The sequence below is a fragment of the Eretmochelys imbricata genome, chromosome 6, assembly GCF_965152235.1.
Source record: "Eretmochelys imbricata isolate rEreImb1 chromosome 6, rEreImb1.hap1, whole genome shotgun sequence".
Taxonomy (NCBI): domain Eukaryota; kingdom Metazoa; phylum Chordata; order Testudines; family Cheloniidae; genus Eretmochelys; species Eretmochelys imbricata.
The window spans coordinates 65,995,490-66,018,358 of NC_135577.1; the positions used below are offsets into that span (position 1 = coordinate 65,995,490).

The window sequence follows — 22,869 nt, forward strand, 5'->3', positions numbered from 1 at the left end:
AACAAGAAGTCTGGTACTTCTGTGAGAAGCCAGCACCAGGAGCTGGATATCACAGGGGAATGCTTCAAAGAGACTTTGGGACATGGGTGCACCTACTGTTAACCTGCAAGGCAAAGTAAAGGCTGGCCTAGCCCCAAAGACAGTGCTTCAAGGGCTGACATGCTGGGGGTGTTAGAGCTGACAGCCAGGTAGGCAGAAGCAAGATTCCTGTTCACTGATAAAGGAAGTGAAAAAGTGACTCCCAGTCTGAGAAGTCACATGACTCCAGTCAGCAGGTTTCCACCACAGCTGGAGTGATTATTCCAGAGCCTAATATATCTTACTGAGATGTTGGTCATGATAGTCAACCTTAGATTTTCTGTTGCCTTGTTTCTTGGCATTACTCCTAGATGTGCCCCCTTGGATTTCCCCTAATCAATTCCTCTTTCTTGCTTGTGTTTTTAAAACATTTTAAGAAAGTATTCTTCCGTCACCCCTTTTAACTCTGTGAATCAATACACACAGCACTTTCTTTACATTTTGCCAGAGTCCCTTGTACACAGCATAAAAAAAAATTCTTTACAATTTACATAAACAGGGCACATTCTCTCAGCATCGGCTCCCTGGGTGCCTCACTTAGATCAAATGAGCATTGACACTCCCCTCAGTGCCTCACTCTGCATGGCCCTTTCCCACACACTCACTGTCTTGAAGCTCACCTTGTGTGTTTGCACGCATGCAGGGGAGGGGAGGGGAGGATACCAGACAACCTTCACATGCCTGCTTTTTCACTGCTCCTACTAATCGCTTGTTCAGTCTCAGTTTAAATGTAGTCCACACCTCTTCAATTTGTAAGCAACCATAGAAGAAGTTGCTGGTTTCCACCCAGTCCTCTGTGACAGGCATTCATGTCACAACACCCCTAACACAACTGACACCACTTCAGACTTTTGTAAGCCAGTCTCAGCAGAGAGGGCAAGGGCTGACAGAAAATAAAACCAGTTTCCTCTCGTGGCCTCGCTCCCTTTAGAGATTTCCCCCACAGTTCTGGCTTGACACATACTGGCAAAGGTCAGTGGAGGTGTGGCTTGCACAAGCACTATCCATGTTGCAATTGTTTTGGGGGATAGACAAGCAATTCTATTCTCCAGGATGGTCAGTCAGCATTCTTGACTACTACATGAAGATGTATACCTTGGACTCTCAGGGTGTCAAACCCCCATTGTTGACCTGTGCCAGCTGAATCAGCCTCACAGGGCTCAGGCCAAGGGGCTGTTTAATTGCAGTGTAAATGTTTGAGCTGCAGCCCAGGTTCTGGGACCCTCCCACTTCACAGGGTCCCAGAGCCACAACTGAGCAGCCCCACAAGCCTGAGTCAGCTGGCATGGGCCAGCCACAGGTTAATTGCAGTGTAAACATACCCCTGGGGTATTCAGAAGCGAATAGGTCTCCCTAGCAGATAACTGGGAGCCAGATAGATGCTCCTAACTGACAAAGGCACATACTTAAAGACCCACCCCCCCATACCTGCTTTTAGTTGCTTCGTCTTTTATGAACAGAAATTGCTTTTTGGTGGAATTCACTAAAAATAGCCAAAGGAAAAAGAGCAACTGCCACAGGAACTGGCGGTACACAGCACTCTGTTCATGGATCCAATTCATGCCTGGTGTAACTTCAGCTTGCCCTATTACTCTCTATAAGCCAGTCTATGTATTGGATAGACAACTGGAGAGTAGTCATAGGACATATTTCAGACTCCACAGATCACATTTGGCCACAGGGAGGAGAAGGAAGGGCATTGTGTCACACTTTGAGCTCCTTTGCTCTACATAATCTCCTTATTTGCTTATTTCCTTAGTGATCTAGATCCTTGTTATGCTATTAACTGCTGACACAAATGCCGGTCAAACCAAGAATTATTTTGCAATTCCTGCAAGTGACGGACTGTAACACCATCTTACCTTCAGATGATGCAGGGCCATATATTTTCTTCTGTTCCAGCAATGGTTTGCCATCTGCTTTTCCATTTCTATCTTGGAAGTACCAAACTTCTGAACATCCAGTTGATAGATTCATGCTCTCTGCAAGTTTCACAAATATAAAACTGTCGCTTTTTCAATCTAATACGAAAAGTTGGGTTCTATTTCCTGGTGAGAGTTTGTAACTTATTTAATGTTCTAGTTTCATTTTCCATGGGAAGCTTCTACTTGTAAATGGTGCTGTATAAAAATCAATCCAGTTACTAGTGGACATTTTTGTCTGAAGAACTGTTAAATTCAAAACGGCCAAGTTATTCTGACAGCAAGTGTCACCTTATAACAAGAGGTTCCATTTCCTCTGCATGGATAGGTGGCCAAATGTTCGAGTAGAGACCTAGACTCACAAAATGTACAGCCTTGATTGTGCACACAAAGAGTTAGTTGGGCATCTTCTTGTGGATAATCACATTTATCTGCTTTGCATGCATAATCAAGCCATCAACCATGGAACTGTGGGCACAAACCATCTTCTTTGCGCATACAGCTGCCAACAAATAAATAAAAAAAAAAAAAATCAATCTCGCAGTACTTTTGGCAAGAGCAGAGGTTCACCTTAGGAACCTTGGGCAAAGTTCTCCAGGCACAGCAAGGAGGAGAGTGCAAGGAAGTAAGGGATACTTTATGTATATAGCTGGTGTAGCACTCTAGGATCCTTCACAATGCTATGGGAATGTCAAATACTACAGCACATGGGCTTTCATCTAATCACTATAGGAGAACATCTCCAGCTAGTCATACTGTGGCATTCTAAATATTTGTATAACGAAGTGTCCTGTAAAAACAGAAGAAGGTTAGGGATGAGAGAAGTAAAGAGTGGAGAGGGCCATCAATTCAGTTTCTCTTGTTTGTATACATATATTGCATATGTGATTTTTGGCATTTATACAGATAATACATATCACTTTTCTTTTTGCAAAAGAATACATTCTTTCTGTGAGACATGAAAAACAGGTCTTACTCCACTGAGGTGTTTAAAACCAGACAGAGCGAGGAGTTACAATCCTGCAGATAAAATTCAATCACAGCTTTTGAAAAGATGCTCTCCTGCTGCACAGTCTTATTCACTAAACACACTAGCACATACGCTTCTTCCAGGCACTGTGGCCTAACAAGCACGGTTCAGAGGCCACATCAAATACCTAGAAGTGGCTTGTTCTACAGCCTATTTAAAAAACAAAAAGATTAAAGTGCCTTGAAGCACTGACATCCTGTGTGTATTCTCCTCCCTGCTACCCCAATAGAGACACTCTGGCTTCCTTCAGTCTAGAAACCAGCCAGCTTTACTCTCTCATAGGAGCATGGTATTGCTCATTTTCCTGCAGCATTACTATAGAACTAGCAGCCTGTTCAACAAAGCCTACTGGGGTGTTTTTCTCCTTTGTGGCAAGGCATGACTTTTTGCCAATTCACCTTTCTTACCAAGCCTTCCCTGTCTGCCTTCTGCCCCCCAAAAAGAAGAATCTAGTGTGGCTACAGAATGCCTGCATCTTCCTCCTCCATCCCCTGGTTCACCCATTGGTGTAACTCCCCAGCAGCCATGTCAGAGCCTCAGCAAGCAAGCAATGGCTTAGATGGACCAAGACCATACCACAGAACAAGTCATGCTAAGATCTTCCAGGCTGCACGACACTGCAGATAGCAGGTCAGCTGCTGCAATAAGTCTGGGTAAAATGAGTGTTCTATTCCCACCCCCTGCCTCCAAAAACTATTCTGTAACCTGACAGATGGGCTTCTGGTAGCTCCATAGACTAAACATGCTGTTGGTTCACCTCTACTTTAGAGACCTCTCTCTCCCCTCATTGGGCCATTTCTGATGCTATTGGGTGTCTCTCTCCAGTATCCTAGCACTTTGTTGAAAGCCTCCTGTTACAATTCTTTGGTTCTTCATTCCTGAGCCTTCTATCCTTACTCCTCTCTCTTTCTCCCTGATGTGGCCTCCTGCCTTTCCAGGACCAGTACAACACCTCACTGATATTGCATAATTTGTTTTACATCAGCAGCTCCTCTGGGAACTTTAACTGTGAAACCAGAATCGATGGTATACATTTCTCAAAGGCATTTATTTAACCAGCCCGCTCCCGACCCTACCCAAACGATAAGCTATCCCCCACACTCCTCTTCATTCTTGATTCAGAGAGGTGGATCATTGGTTGTAAGAGGAATGAGAGGAGAATAAGGAAATTCTCAAAATAAAAGTTTTGTTCTTAAAACACACCCAAAGTCACATCTTAAAATACAGAATAAGTATTTGAAAGTTCATGGTGCAAGAAAGGAGATAGCAAAAATGCCATGGGATCAGTGAAAATGGCACATTTGTTTACACATGATAATCTCACCTCCCCATTTACTTCCTTCCTCCATCAACCCCACAAGAAAATCAGAACATAGTGAACATCAGCAGCAGCTTTATAAGAGGCAACAATCCTTTCTGGCATTAGTCCACGATAAAACTGTTGATTCTCTCTTTAAATTATAATGTAGCTGTGTGTGGGTGTATATTATACATATATGCACAGAGATCTTCAGAGGGGAATGTTTCACATCCGCTGTCGATATCTCAGGAAGGCCCACGCTGCAGCCACCGCAATGGCCAACACTGGCACCAAAATGACAGCTAGGGGAATACCACCTGGTTCTCCATCTCCTCTGTGACCAGCTGGACCATTCTGTGGCTGCAACTAAAACAGAAAGAAGAGAATCAGTGGTAATTGCGGCAAGACAGACAGCAACCTTATGTGAGGAATGTGTGGTTCTAGAAACACGCACAACGACATGGTCATCAGCATACTGTATACTTGGGGCCTGGGAGGGTTTTGGAGCAGAAGCCTTCTGCTCCAAAAGGCGTGACTCTGCAACTAGAGTCAAAGAAAAACCTCCATTAGCTAGGAGTAGTATCGATGCTTCCATATCCTCTTTGTAAGCCAGTCACTAGAGAGAAAACACACACTTGGGACAGGTAAGATTCCATGCAGCAGATGGTAGTGGTACACATATGTACACGCACCACAATTCAGCATGACCTGTTCACATACTATTTCACAAGAGCTACCCTAATGATGGTTCAGCACTTCCTTTAAATCAACTTTAGTGATGGCTAGCGGTGCCAGTCTGACAGCAGTGGCTTTTGGATTCCTCGGTCTCCAGAGCTAGTACTAGTGCAGTTTAAGAAGCAGCAGTGGCTTCTTTCCTGACACTACAAATATGCCTCTACCCTGGAGAGGACAGCTAGGGATAGGAAGGGCATTCTCTCTCTCCCCCCTTTGGAGAGTCTTTTGCCTCTCAGCTGAGACTGCCAACAAGGGAAACAATGAATGTCAAGCATGGTGGGCTTTTAATCACATGGACACCTGACCACTAGAACTGCACTGAGTCCAGTAACTCTTTTCACATAGGTACTAAACAGCCTGCGGATTGTAGCGTCACCACCACCAGTGACTGGGCCAGATTTGAATCAGTGGCCTATCATGAAAGGCTCAGAATCCAACCACCAATTTCTGTGCAACCCAGCCCTCCTCTAGAGGGGTTTTACTCCTTACCTATAGAGCTGTATTCTGAATCAGGACTTGTCACACAAGGCCCCAGCCTCTTCTCCCACCATCTTACATCCCTTCCCCCACACACAACATGGCACCAGAGATTAAGGTATGGGAGAAAACTTGGGACTTCATCTGACTGTCCAGTGAGACATATTTTGCCTGTTAAAATGACTGGATAAGAGGGCAGGACCATACCACTCCAACTCCTTGTGGGAAAGAAAAGATCACAGGACTCCACCATACTACACTTTCCAGCCCCCTCCAGAGCATCACTAAATATGATGGGTGGATACTGCTGATGTTCATTAACTTGAATGTTCACTCTAGCAGAAAGGTGCATTCATTAAATAAATACAAAACCAATGCTCTAACCCATCCACCCCCCATCACCATATACACTGTAGAAAGCAGAGCAGAATTCCCAGAGGTTCAAAGCAGACAGGGATCTACAAGGATTCTCCTTCAGTCTGACCCAAGCCATGGTAGCAGGGCCTCAGGGACAACCACCAGGAGCTGGCAATACACACCCTGTGTTGAACTTTCAGAGAAACGTTGTAGCCTGCATTCCTGAATAGTTCCACAGCATCCTTGTGCAGCAAGTTCTTCAGGTCCCTGCCGTTAATCTAAACACAGGAATAAAAAGAAGAACTAGTAGCTGTGAGATCAAAAGTTCTCTCTCAGCACTGCAGAACAAAAACAACAGCCACGTGTTTAGGTAGTCAGAATTATTCTAAATGCAAGAGGGCACTAAAGTCACTTTCCGTTACCGGACAATTAAGCAGGTCCTCAGTATATTCTAATTAGAGAGGATCCCAAACCGAAACCCCAGATCAAAGCATTGCTAAAACTTTTCTAAGTTCAAAGTTGGTTCTGAACTTTTCCAGCTTGGGTTTACCTCTAATTCTGATATACAACAGTTGAAGCAGGGGCTTAATACAATAGAATTCCATTTATCCAATCCAGCTATAAAGTTACTTGCCATTTGCTTACCTGTCTTATCCAATCCCGTATTTACTTGAGTGGTTTTTGAGGCTGAGTGGTCTGAAACATCTTGAAATAAAATGGGTTCTACTGTAAGTGATTTTTAAAAATCTTTTGGAGGAGCAGAGCAACGTCAAAGGAATTATGGTATTTTGAGGGGGGAGGGGAACTAATAGAACTGGATCTACTGAAAATGAAGTACAACACAGACTGGCTATGTCATTCTGAATCTGCCTGTAACTCCAATTTCTTCACAAATCCTTGTCAACACTGAGAAGTAAATCCGTGTCAAGTATGAAATTTAAGAGCTAATCTGAGTTATCAAAGTCTTTTTTTTTTTAAATATAGATTCCTTCACATTGGCATAACCAAAAAAACAGTTCAACCTGTTTTCTTCAACCTTTGCAAATAACCTGAACATAGACTTGAGATGGAGCATGAAAAATTTCAACCCAAAGAGAAGAGATGTGGCAAAAGTTATATGGAAGCAAAAAAAGAAAAAACAAAACAAAATAAAAAAAAACCAACCAACCACAGAAGGTTATGATGGAATGAATCTAATGACAGCCTAACGTTTTTTTTTTTTTTAAAGTTATGTATTTTAAAGCTACATATTCTCTCTCTCACACACACCCCCCTTCTAAAAAGTCTTAAGAAAAAAAAAGGGGGAGAAAAATTAAAAAAAAACCCCACACCACACGAACACCACACCTTTAAAGAGGAACTGGAACAGAATGTGTTAATTTACCTTAAGACTGATCCTCACATTTTATCCTTCATTGATCCTGTCAGGGTTCCTTCCCCACGCTGAACTCTAGGGTACAGATAGGGGGTCTTTCATGCAGGTCCCCACCAGCTTAGGTTAAAAGCTTCCCCAAGGTACAAACTTTGCCTTGTCCTTGAACAGTATGCTGCCACCACCAAGTGTTTTAAACAAAAACAGGGAAAGAGACCACTTGGAGACGTCTTCCCCCAAAATATGCCCCCCCGAGCCCTACACCCTCCTTTCCTGGGGAAGGCTTGATAATAATCCTCACCAATTGGTACAGGTGAACACAGACCCAAACCCTTGGATCTTAAGAACAATGAAAAATCAATCAGGTTCTTAAAAGAAGAATTTTAATTGAAGAAAAGGTAAAAGAATCACCTCTGTAAAATCAGGAGGGTAAATACCTTACAGGGTAATCAGATTCAAAACAGAGAATCCCTCCAGGCAAAACCTTAAGTTGCAAAAAGACACAAAAAACAGGAATATACATTCCCTCCAGCACAGCTTATTTTACAAGCCGTTAAACAAAAGGAAATCTAATGCATTTTCTAGCTAGCTTACTTACTAACTTAACAGGAGTTGTAAGGCTGCATTCCTGATCTGTTCCCAGCAAAAGCATCACGCAGACAGACCAAACCCTTTGTTTCCAACCCCTCCAGATTTGAAAGCATCTTGTCCCCTCATTGGTCATTTTGGGTCAGGTGCCAGCAAGGTTACCTCAGCTTCTTAACCCTTTACAGGTGAAAGGGTTTTGCCTCTGGCCAGGAGGGATTTTATAGCACTGTATACAGAAAGGTGGTTACCCTTCCCTTTATATTTATGACAGATCCATTCTTGGAAAATTTCCTCCAAGATAGATCATGTTTAAAAAATGAGTTAAATATTGAAAGATATTTGTGCATAAACAAAAGATACACATTTACACTAAACATTTGATAAATATGCAGTTTTAAAAAGAAAGTCGACTAGATGTGTTAGTATTTGCCAATTTTAGAATGTGCACACTTTTAGCGTACCTGTGACGGACAATTTCCTGCAGTGTCCTGAATGAACTTAATTCAATAAAGTTAAACCTAATTAAATGGGGTTTAATATCTTTGGGGTCCTGTGTATTAAAAATACAATGTGAAAAATGTACGTAACTCCTCTAGGAGGAAGGGGATATGAATGTAATCCCTCTGTAATTAGCCCTTTGAAGCCATCCCCCTGGAGAGATGCACACATACCAGCTGAAACTGGATTCTCCAGGAACCCACAGACACAGAAAATGTTTTTGGATAAACAGCCTGGTTTTAAATTGGCTCAGGGCCTTCTTCCTGATCCAGCTAATGGACAGGACCCATGGAAAGATCCAGTCCTTAGGGTAGGGTTGGAGGGATTAGGCCTATGGAGGCCACATAAGACGGGGGGTTGTTCAGAGTTGTAGATGAACTTGGAAGCACAAGGAAATCCCTTGGGTGGGGTTTAGAAGGACTGCTCCAGCCAAAGCCCATGTTAGAGTTGGGGTGATCTCTGGTAAGTGTATTAGTATGTGTGTAGGTTCTCGCTCTAGTGCTCTTATCCGGAGAATCAAGTGGGCTTATACAAAGAGAGCTGTGGGGTACCTATAACTGTGGGCAGTCACACTGTCCACCATCTCTGAAGAGAAAGCAAACAGGAATGCTTGGGAAACGTATAGTCAGGGGACTATGCAGTCTGGAAATACCTAGGTCAGAAGGAGGTGGAGACCCCTGTCTCTCTTAAGAAAGGCAATGGCTAGGGAGCTGGAGGCCTGAGAGCAGGTGGTCTTGCTGGATCACTGAATGCACAGGTTGCCCTATACAGTGACCTTAATCTACTGTCAAATGCTGTGGCATGTGATGTATTAATGCTTAATGGATGAATATTGATTAACAAATTCAACATGCAATCTGAAATAAAAACCTGCATCTTCAGTTACTGAATGCCTTGGCCCTTTTATTGGCTTTCACAGATAACACACTTTTATTGGAAAAAAGGTTTGAAAAAATGGATAAGACCCACTGGGTAAGCAACCCAACCAGGGGATCTATGCAAAATTACTACCTACAATATATTCCATGGTGCTTTGTCCTGTCCAGTTTCAAATAATTACAGTAATGAGGCTGCTACTACTTCTCACAGAAGAATGTTTCAAAGCCTTGTGGATTTCACCATCATGAAGTATTTCCTGATACTTCGCATAAGTTTTTTTTTTTTTGCTAAATTTCATCCCATTACTCCTAGTTATACCCCATTGGATCTCACTGAACTATTCCTCCCCTTTCTCGGAATTTACATCCTTCAACTGCTTATCCAGAATTATTACACTGTTAAGATAAAGTACTTATACATCACTCTTTGGTTCAGCAATCAAGCGCCAACTTACACAAGCCACTCAGTTTATTTATATAAACCTAAAACAGGAACATAACAAATTAAAAAAAATGAAAATCCATTAAACATACAAAGGATGCATCATATTTTAGCCGAATTCTTTGTTCTTCTTTGCTTGTTAACGTGCTATCACCTTGTATCACTGACAATAGTAGAAGAAAATCTTCAGACCACATTTGATCCACCTTAACCATGGTGCCGGCAAGGAAAGCAGCCAGGGTTACAGTGAAACCCTTCATAGGAAGCCCAGCTCCTCCTGAGCAAAGGGGGTTAATAATCCCAACAACACTGATTAGTATGCCAGGGACAGAAACCTAGCAACTGAAAGATGAATTCTCCATCCACACAGATATAAATCACAAGCAACTCCAGAAAAGTCAGTGGAGCTACAGTACTGAACTACCAGAATGGGGGGAGGGGGGGGAAAGAGGGGGAAATAATTAGGCCATCAGTACCATAAAAAAACACTGAGATGCACATCACGTAGCTATGCAAGCCTAGAGGCCAAGGAATGTTTCTGGCAAAACAGGATGAGGATGGTCTCTGGTCCACAGAATGTCCCATCTCATCTCCTTGCTGGCCAAAACTCTCCCTGATCCCTCAAACACATGCCTCCCAGGGAGTGACTTACCGCTAAAATTTTGTCTCCCTCCTGTAATCGGCCATCAAGGGCGGCAGCCCCATCTTCTTTGATCCGGCTGACGTAGATGCCACTGTCGTTAGCAATGTACCGATGATCTGTCCCACCAACGATGTTAAAGCCCAATCCTGAGACACACAGGAAATAGAGAATGTCAAGTAGATAAGACATTCTTGTAGTTGGGGGGGGGGGGGGAAGAGGGGAATGCAGCAGTACCTTCTCCAGTCCTCACTTCCCAGGACACCTTCTCATCAATAACTGTTTTTCAACAAAAAGACTCTACATTTCACAATAGACCCTTCTGTAGGTCTAGCTTCAAGCAATAATGAATCAAGCCTCCCAACACCTTTGTGAGGGAGGAAGTATTATTCCCATTTTATAGATGGGGAAGCTGAGGCACCAAGAGGTTACCTGAGCCCAGATCACTCAACTTACAGTCCTGTATTTAACCATGATTTAATGTTTACAAGTCATTGGATCAGGCCCTAGGGTATTGGAGTGCAGAGTTTTACCCAAGGACATACTGAATTGACAGACTTCTTAGCCACTTCACATTTTATGTAAGCATCAGCAGCAACTGTGCAAGCACTTTGTATTGTCCCTGGAATCTGAAACAGGACAGGAAATCAATTCAAAGGACTAGGGGATTAAAAAAACAAAACAAAACAAACCACACCAAAAAATTGAAATGGAAATTATGGCCTGATTGAGGCAGTTTGGAGTTTTGTTTGTTTGTTAAAAATAGAGTTGATTACAGAACTCTAGCTGTAACCAGGTGGTAGATTAAAATGCATTGGAAGATTCAGACTTGTTGTTTAGTCTAATCCAGAAGAACAGACTGAACTCAAAGGCTGGAGCCCCATAGACTGCTAGAGCACAGTCTGTACCACAATGCAACAAAATATTTGTAAATAAATAAGGAGAGAGACGATCCAGCAGCATGAAACTTGGGAAGTCAGGAGCAGACATACCAAACATCTGAGGGAGGAAAGGGAGAAAACAGTCTCCTTCTGACATGATCCTGTTACTTAGAAGCTACTCCAAGCATGGTCTGAAACCAAGTCCCAGATGCACACTTAACCAGGCTGATGCTTTCTCCCTCGATGCACTGGGTAGAGGAATAGGAGACAGGAGACTGGTGAACAGAATGGCAAATAAAAGCTAGCTTGTTCTGCCTTGGAAGTGGCTTTTTAGCTCAGTTATAGGAGATCAGAGGGTCTGGGGTGAGCCATAGTGTTCAGAGAGTGCCCTTACAGGCTGATAAATACAGCAACACTAATGGCAGCCTTGACATTCCCCAGTCTTTGTTCCCTTTCCTGTCAGCTTCAGACAAATGGGGGAGAGGATGGAATTGCTAGCAGGGTTTGGGAGAAGCGAGGCAATGATGTTGCTAATGCACTAACGTCTGGTTTAAAAGATACTTGAATGAGATACCGCACACTTTGTGGCAAAAACCATGGGAAATGCTTTGTCAGCTTGTTTGAAGCTTAGTAATCTGGGAACAGAGAAAAATCAGTGACCGAGAAAATTTGAGAGGAAGTTAAGATTTACCAGAAACATCAGAGGATCCCATTCTAGTGACAGAAACACAAATGAACAAAAAAAAAAAAAGTGAGATTTTCGTAGGTTTTCAGCAATCAAGGCAAAATATAGAAGACTCATTTTTATCAGAGGACACAGTTTGGGAAATGTGGAGGAGGGATATTTTTGGTGACCAGAAACAAGTGCAGTGGATTCAACTTATTAGCAGCTCCTCAGTTGCCAGCAAAAAGTTGCTATTAACCAGCAGTTGCCAATAAGTGGCAAGCAGGTTTGTGAGGCAGTAGCCAGGGAAGAAAGTGCTGGGACAGGCCTTCCCTGGTTGCAGCCCCACAAACCTGCTTGTGAGTAGGACAGCAGCAGGGAGCAGAGATGCAGCTGAAACGCCAGGGCTTTCCAGGGAATGGGGAGCACTGGCAGCCCATGGAGCTGCATGATACTTCTCCATGTACTCTCTAGATGAGGGAGCTCAGCACATCCCAGTACTTCCCTCCTTATGGAGTCCCCCAGCAGGGTGCAGTTGGGGGAGCACAGCGTCAGAGAGAGGTACCATGCAGTTCCAGCATCTGGACTGCAGCTATCCCCCTTTGCCCACAGCTTCCCTTCCCCAATCCTGCCCATGCATAGGGACCACAAAAGGAGGTAAGAGCTATCTGCTGGCAAGTTTGCAGGCCTGCTCTCCCAGAAGGAAGTGCTGGGATGAGCTGAGCATCAGCAGCAAGCAGGTTTGTGGGGCGGCAGCCAGGTGCTCCCTGCACTCCCCTCTCTACCTTCAGCCCCACAAACCTGCCTGTAGGTGGAGCCTTTCTTAAAAAAAAAAAATTGCTAATAAGTAGAATGCTGTTGCCAGTACAGTAACTCCTCACTTAACGTTGTAGTTATGTTCCTGAAAAGTGCTACTTTAAGCGAAACAGTGTTAAGCTAAGTCAATTTCCCCATAAGAATTAGTATAAATAGGGGAGTTAGGTTCCAGGGAAATTTTTTTCGCCATACAAAAGACATTATATACAGTATATGTTTTAAACAATTTAATACTGTACACAGTGATGATGATTGTGAAGCTTGGTTGAGGTGGAGGAGTCACAGGGTGGGATATTTCCCAAGGAATGCCTTGCTGCTAAATGATGAACTAGCACTCAGCTGAGCCCTCAAGGCTTAACACGTTGTTGTTAATGTAGCCTTACGCTCTACAAGGCAGCATAGTGTGAGGCAGGAGGGAGGAAACAAATAGATGCATGGCAGTGGCTGCAAACACTTCCCTGCGGAAACTGAAAGGGATGATGAACCCATGCTATCCTGCTGGAGCGCACCACTCCCTCCTCTGGGCAGCATATACACAGCTGCCTAGGCGCTGACTTTCTAAAGTGCCAGTGGGTGCATGTGTGTTTTTCTGTGTGTGTGAGACAGAGACATATTGCCCCTTTAAGTACGCTGATGCCACTTTAAGTACGCTGCCCTTTTAAGTAGATCAGCATGTTCAGACAAAGCAGCAGCCTGTTGTGTCCCCTGCCCTCCCCCAGTTCTGTGGAGATGGGGTACAGGAGTGGGGGAAGAGGGACACCCTGACATCAGCACCCCCTCCCTCTCCCCTCTGCACAGCAAGCAGGAGGCTCCCTGGGAGCTGCTCCAAGATAGAGAGCAGGAGCAGCACATGGCAGCGGGGGAGGGACACCTGAACTGCCCGCAATGGATAGCCTGCTGGCGCCTGCCCAGCCGCACACCTACTTACAGGGAACTTAGAGGAGCTGATGGGGGGCTGCTGGCCCACCCTGGTTCCAAACCCCCACGAGGACAGGCTGCTCTTTCAGAGACTCCTGCAAGCAGTGAGCAAAGCAGGCAGCCAAACTACGTTACAAGGGAGCATTGCGCAACTTTAAACAAGCAGCAACATAACAAAACAACGTTAACCGGGACGATGTTAAGTGAGAAGTTATTGTATCTGAATCCCATCAACATTATAATCAACGGAAGAGAACTGGTTCACAAGAAAATTTTGCTATTAACTGGAAGTTGTTAATATCCAGGTTGCTATTAAGCAGAATCTACTGTATTCATAACAGGTGCAGGTTTCACAATTCTTCCTTTTCAAAGGAGAGAAATTCAACATTGATCTACAGGCTAAGACAGACACCAAATGGCAAAATATTTCCAGATGAATCTAGAATATAATTTGGCATTCCATAAAATGTGATTTTTGAGCAGTGTAAACATACTGCTCTGCCATTTTAACTACTTCTTCCTATTCAACAAACTTTTGCCAGAGATGCAACTGTACCCATCTTAACAGTCTGCAAGCACAGTCAACATTCAAATTTAGAGAAGGATTAAACTGTACAGGCACCTGAACTTTGCCAAATAAGTGAATGATCAACTATGTGATAAGTGCTTTGATATTATGAGGAAATGAAGACACCTTGGACCCTACAGATTATCTTGCTATTTAACTCTATAAAATATCTATCCCTTATAAATGGATCAACAATCATAGCTAAGAGCCAGAGGCCCTAAGACACCAAGTGCTAGCAAATAAATTCAGGTCAGAGTGTTCTCTAATGTACAAGAATAACTGCAAGTCAGCATGAGCCCCAAGGCATACATCTAGCAAATTAGAATTTGATCAGCAGGTTGAATCATGCCCTGATGCCGACACCAAAGCAGCAGTGCTAAGACATCTGAAGCAAAACCAGGATAAGGAGAAGCCTAACAACTGTACACTAGCCTCACACACTTGAATTGAGCTGGAGATATGGTGTCTTTCATCTTTTGACCATCAGATTGCCCATATTCAAGGTCAGGTACCTAGATACTATGTTATGAGCAGAGTACAAAGTCCTGGACAGAAATATTAGACAGGTTAGTAGTGACAACAAGTTGTTGCCATAAGTCAATGTGAAAACTTGTTAGACTCAGGTCATACCTACCTTCAGTAGGGAGTTTAAAAACCTAAGATTTCCTCTTCCCCTTTCTCTCTCATTTAAAAAACACAAAAATCAAATCCCAAAAAACATATATATCCTCTACTTTAAGGAAATCCAGAAAATAGTGGTGCTCATGAACTAACTTCATAGATATTTAGCTCAGAAGGGACCATTATGATCATCTAGTCTGACCTCCTGTACAACGCAGGCCACAGAATCTCACCCACCCACTCCTGCGAAAAATCTCACCTATGCCTGAGCTATTGAAGTCCTCAAATCATGGTTTAAAGACTTCAAGGAGCAGAGAATCCTCCAGCAAGTGACCCGTGCCCCATGCTACAGAGGAAGGCAAAAAACCTCCAGGGCCTCTTCCAATCTGTCCTGGAGGAAAATTCCTTCCCGACCCCAAATATGCCAATCAGCTAAACCCTGTGCATATGGGCAAGATTCACCAGCCAGATACCCAGGAAAGAATTTTCTGGAGTAACTCAGATCCCACCCCATCTAATATCCCATCACAGGCCATTGGACATATTTACCATGAATATTTAATTACCAAAACCATGTTATCCCATCATACCATCTCCTCCATAAACTTATCAAGTTTAATCTGAAAGCCAGATAGATCTTTTGCCCCCACTACTTCCCTTGGAAAGCTATTCCAAAACTTCACTCCTCTGACGGTTAGAAACCTTCATCTAATTTCAAGTCTAAACTTCTTGGTGGCCAGTTTATATCCATTTGTTCTTGTGTCCACGTTGGTACGGAGCTTAAATACTTCCTCTCCCTCTCCCATATTTATCCCTCTGATATATTCATGAAGAAGTTATGATTGCTTTCTATAGTCTTCCTGAACTCTGTTCCCCTTCAATTCTATACAATGAAGTGTTCTTATGGCTGTAGGATGGTACCACCAAGAGAAATCAAGAAAAAAAGATTTTGAAATGTTCAGATCCCCTCATGAGGGGTTGACTGCAGAGACTGAAGTACCACCTTCTGTAGTCAGTCACTTCAGTTTTGGATCACAGCATACCAGAAGGACAAGATGAGGGAAGTTTTCACTACTGCTACTTATGTGGTACCTGTTCTAGGGATAGCTAGAAGACTTCATCTCTCCAGGGTCTCAAGACAGTACCTTTCACTGGAACTAGATTCACTATGAAAAACAACACTGACACCTGCAACAGATGTGGGTGTTCCAGTCTCTGCAAAGGATGACTGGAGCCAAAACTGGTCACTAGCTATACACAGCATTGGTATGGATTGAAGGTCTGGCAGATTTTCATTCATACTTATGTTAATTAAAGATGAGCCCTGAGCCATGCAGTCCAGTTCCAGAGTCAAGACTCCCCCAATATTTGTGACTCTTTGGATTAAGGAGTTTGAGTCAGGCACATAGCTAACTGCAGTTTTGATCATGCAATTAAAAAAATCATTCTGAAGGGAAAAAAAAAAAAAGTTTGATTGACCCAGTGATAGCACCCAGGGCTGTAACAGAAAAGCTAATTTTTCTGTATCCTCCACCCCACTCCCTGTCCCTTCCCTTACTACCCACACTACAGTTAGCTATCTACTTAGTTAACCCACCAAACAGCAACAGTAAACACAAAGCAGCTAGTGTGGTACATTGTCACCCTGACCAACTTTTTCAGAAGTGGCCACTGATTTTGGGTGCCCAGTGTGTCCATTTCAGAAATGCAGAGCAACTGTGCAGCCAGCTGAATTCCACAGGAGCTGGGGGTGCGCCGCACGTCTGAGAGACAAACCCGTGTTGTTTTCCCAAAAGCAGGGGCCACTTTTGAAAGTTCTGGGCCTTGTCTGCTGTGGAAATGTCAGTCATGTTTTGCTTCAATATTCACCACGTTCTTTATGCTACCAGTATGTTACGGGTAAATTTGTCTGCAATTGACACTTCAGCCATACTATTAAATTTCTTTAAATAAAGGCTTTAAAAAAGAAAAGCCCAACAGTCAGCGTGTCTGAGGGTATTTTGTACGGTTACCGCAAGGAGTTTGGTGGGCAATTTTGAGTGGAAAAATTGCCACCGCAATTATTAAATTGTTTGTATGTGTGCACACTTGGCACCTTGCATCCACGGTGCATGTCCGCACTAAGAGCGCTTGTATTGTCAGTGTGGGGCATTGTGAGATGGCTCCTGAAAGCCAATAACAAGCGACATAGGCATTGACACTGCATTGACCTAACTACATCGACCATGACTTTACGCTGCTTGTGGAAGTGGGGTTACTAAATGGGCATAGAGAGACACTTAGATCAGCAGGAGCAAAATTTAAGTGAAGACAGTTCCACAGCTTGATTGACACAAGGCAACTTACACTGACCGAACTGTGTAGCATAGACCAGGTCTTTGTCTGGACAAAGCCAAAGGCCTGAATTTTTAAAACGCACTTGACTGTTGCTGCACTCAGTGTTGTGCTAACTGATTTAGAAGCCTAAAATCTCATTTGCCAATGACTTACACATTTAGGAATCCCATTGACAGTGCCTAAATCCCTTTTGGAAATGAGATTTAGACTCCTAAATCAGTTAGGCATAACACTGAGTACAGTAACACTTAAATACCTTTAAAAACCAGGGCCAAAGTGCCAAGAATTAACAAACAGCAACATCTCTCTCATCTCTTCAAGCAAGGTAGGACTACTTCACTACTGGCTGCATTATCTTACAGCTCTAGGATTGTTCCTCCCCCCTTCATTAATGGCTTGGTAGCACAAATACACAGTTACATGCCTGCTCAACACCAGGGCTTCCCTTTCAGCCTTGTTTTCTAGGAGATAAAAACAAACAATATATCTCGGGGGGGAGGGGGAAGAACCCTATTACAGTTTACAGTCAGGTTTCAGAGTAACAGCCGTGTTAGTCTGTATCCGTAAAAAGAAAAGGAGTACTAGTGGCACCTTAGAGACTAACCAATTTATTTGCGCATAAGCTTTTGTGAGCTAGAGCTCATTTCTCACAAAAGCTTATGTGCAAATAAATTGGTTAGTCTCTAAGGTGCCACTAGTACTCCTTTTCTTTTTGCAGTTTAGAGTCAGTATCTGGTTAAACCTCAAGTACCCCATAGTTCTTCCTTTTAAAAAAGCAGAGCCATACTTGTATTTCCATGGAAGAAAATCCAGCTGCATTCTCTTCCCCTGCCCCAGCCCCTTTTAATTGTGGGGACTGTATTTATAGACTCTTTTCAGCTGCAGTACAAGCCAACACCACTGTACAAGGCTAATATAACTGAGCAATGAGCAAATCTCTTTATAAGCATATGAATCAAAGTGCAATGCACCATTAGCCCCTCCCCCAGAGCATCCAGAGAAGCTGCAAGTACGTTTTAAAAAGCAAAGTTTTGTGGGTATTATTAAAACCAAACAAGACAGATTCCTTCTGCCTGGATTTCTCTTCCACCCCGAAGGTATTTGCAAATGACTTTGCTACTAGAAACTAGTACCAGGATTATACAGGCCTCAGGCCGGAGCTCTCCTGGCAGCTGTGAAGCCAAGTGAGTTACACAGGACCAGGCTCCTCGCCAGATCACAAGTACACACATCCAGCAAACCAACCTCCCGCCCCCATCTTTAACTCTGTACCTGATGGTCCTCTGGTGAGATCGATCACTTCCTCCGAGAGGGCACAATCCACTCCTCCGTTCATGTCGCACTGTTTTAAAGCTCACGCTCTTTGTCTGCCTCCCGCCACCCGCCGGTTCCCCTCCTCTCCGCACGGCTGCTGAAGGTGAAAGAATCTCTGGGGCCTGAAGCAGCCGCCGCTACTGCGGCACTTTCAGTTTCATCAGCCTCTGAACGGGGCGGGAGGAGACCCTGCTAAGATCTCTGGGATTTGTAGTCCTTATCTGGAATTACCGCTCACTTTCATTCTTGCTGGGAAAAAAGAGAGGAGTACTTGTAGCATATTAGTAAGGTGACCAGATGTCCCAATTTTATAGGGACAGTCCCGATATTTGGGGCTTTGTCTTATATAGGCTCCTATTACCCCCCACCCCCTGTCCTGATTTTTCACACTTGCTGTCTGGTCACCCTACACCTTAGAGACTAACAAATTTATTTGAGCATAAGCTTTCGTGGGCTAAAACCCACTTCATTGGATGCATGCAGTGGAAAATACAGTAGGAAGATATAGCTACACAGAGAACATGAAAAAATGGGTGTTGCCATCCCAACTGTAAGGAGACCAATTAATTAAGGTGGGCTGTTATCAGCAGGAGAAAAAAAAAGCTTTTATAGTGATAATCAGGATGGCCCATTTCAAACAGTTGAAAAGCTGTGAGTAACACTAGGGAGAAAAAATTTCCCCATGCTAATTCCCCCCCCACACTACTGTTACTCACACTTTCTTGTCAACTGTTTGAAATGGGCCATCCTGATTATCACTATAAAAGCTTTTTTTTTCTCCTGCTGATAATAGCCCACCTTAATTAATTGGTCTCGTTACAGTTGGGATGGCAACACCCATTTTTTCATGTTCTGTGTGTGTATATATCTTCCTACTGTATTTTCCACTGCATGCATCTGATGAAGTGGGTTTTAGCCCACAAAAGCTTATGCCGCAATAAATGTGTTAGTCTCTAAGGTGCCACAAGTTCTCCTCATTTATTTTGCTGATACAGACTAACATGGCTGCCACTCTGAAACCTGTCATTCTTGCTGGTTTCCTTCCACAGCGCCCCCAACCATGTGTTTTGTGGGGGTAAATGAACAGGCATACCAGGGTCCGAAGCTAAACTACCTTCAAATGAAAAAATGAATCTGCCTCTGGATTTAGTGGTAAATTATCCCAAATCTTCCCCATCCTGCAAATCTAATACACATTCGTTTTAACCCCATTAATTATTTTAAATATATCTACTGTATACTTTTCAAAAATCAATGAATTAAGCAATTTTATACAGGAAGGGGCTAAACAAGTTTTTTAAAGGGTTTAGATTTTGTGACTTTTTCCAAGCTTTACAAACATTTCAGTGTCTTAATTTGAACCATTGTTTTCCCAGGGGAATGTGTTTTAAAATATGTATCTAAATTGAAGCCTGTGATATTTTTAAAAAACAGTAAAGATACTTGTTTTAAAAAAATTCTGGGATGTCATGGAAATATTTAAAAAACATCAATGAAATATGCAGATCAGAACTCCAACAGTGCCAGAGCCACTCAGAACTTGAACCTCAAAAACATCAAGTTCTGTTCTAAACTTACAACTCATAATTTTCAGATGGGCTCCAAATGAAATGAAATTAGCTCTCACATCCTTCATTTTAACAAGAAACTTTTCAAAGTCAGGTTTAAATCCTGAAAATGAATGCATATGAGTGGATCCCTGCCCCAGAATCTGGACCTCAGTTTGCTTTTCTCCAGCTCTTACAACCAGTTAGAGTAAAGGGCGTGGACTGTCTTTCACTTAAGGCCCAAATCAGAGCTCACTGCAGCACAGGCCCTAAGTCCTGTGAATCTTACCACACTATTCAATTCTGTTCTACTTAGGCTGTTATTGTGGGCCAATCACCACTATTGTTAATGATTATTGATTTGTATTATTGCGCTGTCTAGGAGCCCCTGTCATGGACCGGGACCCCACTGTGCTAGGCACTGTGCAAATACACGACAGTAGGAGTTTGAGTGGACCCAAGGGAGGTATATAATTATGCAAATGAGCAGCTCATAAAAAAGGCGGCCATGGAAATGTTAATATAGTTAAGTAAATTCATCCTTAATGTGTTACAATTAAGTGCTCCACTCAGAATGTTGCTTGAAGACAGTATGAAATGGCACTGGGGATGAGTGGCAAGAGATAAACTTTTGAGAATCAGAAATAGTTGTCACAGAAGCACCTATACTTAAATATTTTGAAAATGAATATGGACTCCAAGATCTCAGTCTATGCAAGTTTCCATGGTTGGGGGGTCATCTCTTTGCAGGATAATTGGCAAGTGGCTCCTGTTAAACTTGGTCCCAGGATATCAGATTTTACAATTACATTTTAATGTACAGAAAAGCTCTTTTGGATACCTCATCAAGCTTTCTAAACTATATTTGTTATATTTTTCCTCTCTCTCTGAAGGCTGTATAGTTGTACTAATGAGGTTAACACAGTCTGACTTTACAGGTGGAGAGACAGAATAAAAAAAATCAGATACAATCAAAAAATACAATGAAAAAAATCTCTAAATTGCTTCTAAAATAGTTTTTCTTGTACAAAATATGTGGCATGTGGAGAGTAGGTGACCATGTGGTCTGCTATGAAGGTGTTAGCAGCACTTGAGACGTTCTGTGTAACTCACTCAATTTTATCACCTGTGTGCATTGCAACCATCCTAAACTCATGACCATTAAACATTTAAACCAGAGTATACCATTTATATCCCCCTATTTTAGGCAAAAGCGTTTTTGGGTTTCTGTCCAAAATTGCAGAAATAATGTAGAGACTGGAATCTTCTCTTTTCCCCCTCACTCCTGGCCAGCTCCAATGAGAGAGGGGACAATAAGGAAATGAGCAAAAGAAAAAGTAAATAACATTTTTACTGTTTCATATTTTGTTTATGTACCATCTGCAGGGTTCTAATTAGAGCAATACTGGGGAGTTAATGGATGTAATGCTGAGGCCTGAAGGCTCTGTGACAGATTTGTTTGGGAAGCTATCATATGGAATGTTGAGGCATGAATGTTCCTTGAAGGCTGGGTAATTCAGGTCAAAGGAGAGATGCTAAAGAAGGAAGTAGGCGTAAAATTGCTCTTAGGCAGAGTAGCAGCACCTAGAGCCCTGTTTTCCTCTCCCAAGTTGATCTAATCAGTTGGATCTCCACTGACTCAGGGAGCCCAGAAGAGGAAATGGTCTGATGTATTGGATGAGTCAGCTCTCATCAGTATTCCTTTCAAAGGTTGCCCCGGAGAGTGCTTGCTTCAGAAGATCCAATCAATGTCACCAATTTCCCATTCCCAACCTCTATGTCAGGGGTAGCCAATCTGAGCCTGAGAAGGAGCCAGAATTTACCAATGTACATTGCCAAAGAGCCACAGTAATACGTCAGCAGCCCCCCATCAGCTCCCGCCCTCCAGTGCTTCCTGCCTGCCAGCAGCCCCACCAGTCAGCGCCTCCTACCTGGCACAATCAGCTGTTTGCATTTGCAGGAGGCTCTGTGGGGGAGGGGGAGGAGCGAGGACATGGCAGGCTTGGGGGAAGGGCAGTGGCCTTGGGGGAAGCGGTGGTGTGGCGGCAGGGCCTGGGGCAGAGTGGGGGTTGAGCAGTGAGTTCCCCCCAGCACACTGGAAAGTTCACATCTGTAGCTCCAGCCCTGGAGTCAGTGCCTATGCAAGGAACTGCATATTACCCTCTGAAGAGCTGCATGTGGCTCCAGAGCTATAGGTTGGCCACCCTTGCTCTATGTGGTAGTTAGATCCACTTCCCTGTCACAGCAAGACAGAGTTTTTTCTGACTCACCTACATTTGCAACTTCTCTGTAACAGTCACAAGCTGGTAAATAAATACCTCATGAAAACTGAATTAATTCATACTTTAAATTATCTCAGGTCCAATAAAAAAGTTGAATTCAAAAATTCTCCATGTGCAAATGTCTGCTGTTAGGATCACAGCTAGCTACCTTGGCCAGCTGATGTGCATATTTTAGGCCTCCCCATAGAGAAGAGACTATAAAGAAACTCCAGTGAAATAAACCACATGAGAAAATCCTCTGAAGCCTTTAACATGCAACAAATTCATATTGAGAGGCAGGATGGTCTCGTGGTAGGCCTAGGTTCAATTTCTAGTTCTGCCACTAATGCCACTTGTGACTGGACAAGTCACTTAATCTCTCTGTGCCTCAGTTCCCCATCTGCAAACTGGGTATGATGGTAATAATTCCTTTCTCCCAGCTTGTCTGCCTTGCTTATTCAGCTGATAAGCTCTTTGCAGCAGGGACAGTCTCTTCCTACGTGTATGTGCAATACTTAGTACAACAGGCCCTGATATTGGTTGGGATTATTTTAGTGTTCACAAAACCAAAAGGGGATTGTAGGAACAGCAGAAATATGCAGGGTTACTACTGCCTTGCTCTAGC

General features: G+C 43.2%; 1 protein-coding gene across 1 annotated transcript; it reads right to left on the reverse strand.

The window, feature by feature from the left end:
• Positions 1-2,848: 2,848 nt before the first annotated feature.
• SYNJ2BP (synaptojanin 2 binding protein) lies at positions 2,849-18,590 on the reverse strand. The gene is made up of 4 exons (XM_077818741.1): positions 18,395-18,590; positions 10,330-10,466; positions 6,082-6,177; positions 2,849-4,696 (listed from the first exon to the last, which is right to left on the reverse strand). The coding sequence occupies exons 1-4, from the start codon at positions 18,456-18,458 to the stop codon at positions 4,556-4,558; spliced, it is 438 nt and encodes a 145-aa protein (XP_077674867.1). The 5' UTR covers positions 18,459-18,590; the 3' UTR covers positions 2,849-4,555.
• Positions 18,591-22,869: the final 4,279 nt, after the last annotated feature.

Excerpts from the sequence above, each read along its gene's own strand:
- SYNJ2BP (XM_077818741.1), bottom strand. The coding sequence starts at position 18,458 with ATGAACGGAGGAGTGGATTGTGCCCTCTCGGAGGAAGTGATCGATCTC. Across the intron at positions 10,467-18,394 it reads TCTCACCAGAGGACCATCAG|GATTGGGCTTTAACATCGTT; the intron begins GTACAGAGTTAA and ends TGTGTGTCTCAG. Across the intron at positions 4,697-6,081 it reads CTCTGAAAGTTCAACACAGG|TTGCAGCCACAGAATGGTCC; the intron begins GTGTGTATTGCC and ends TTTCTGTTTTAG.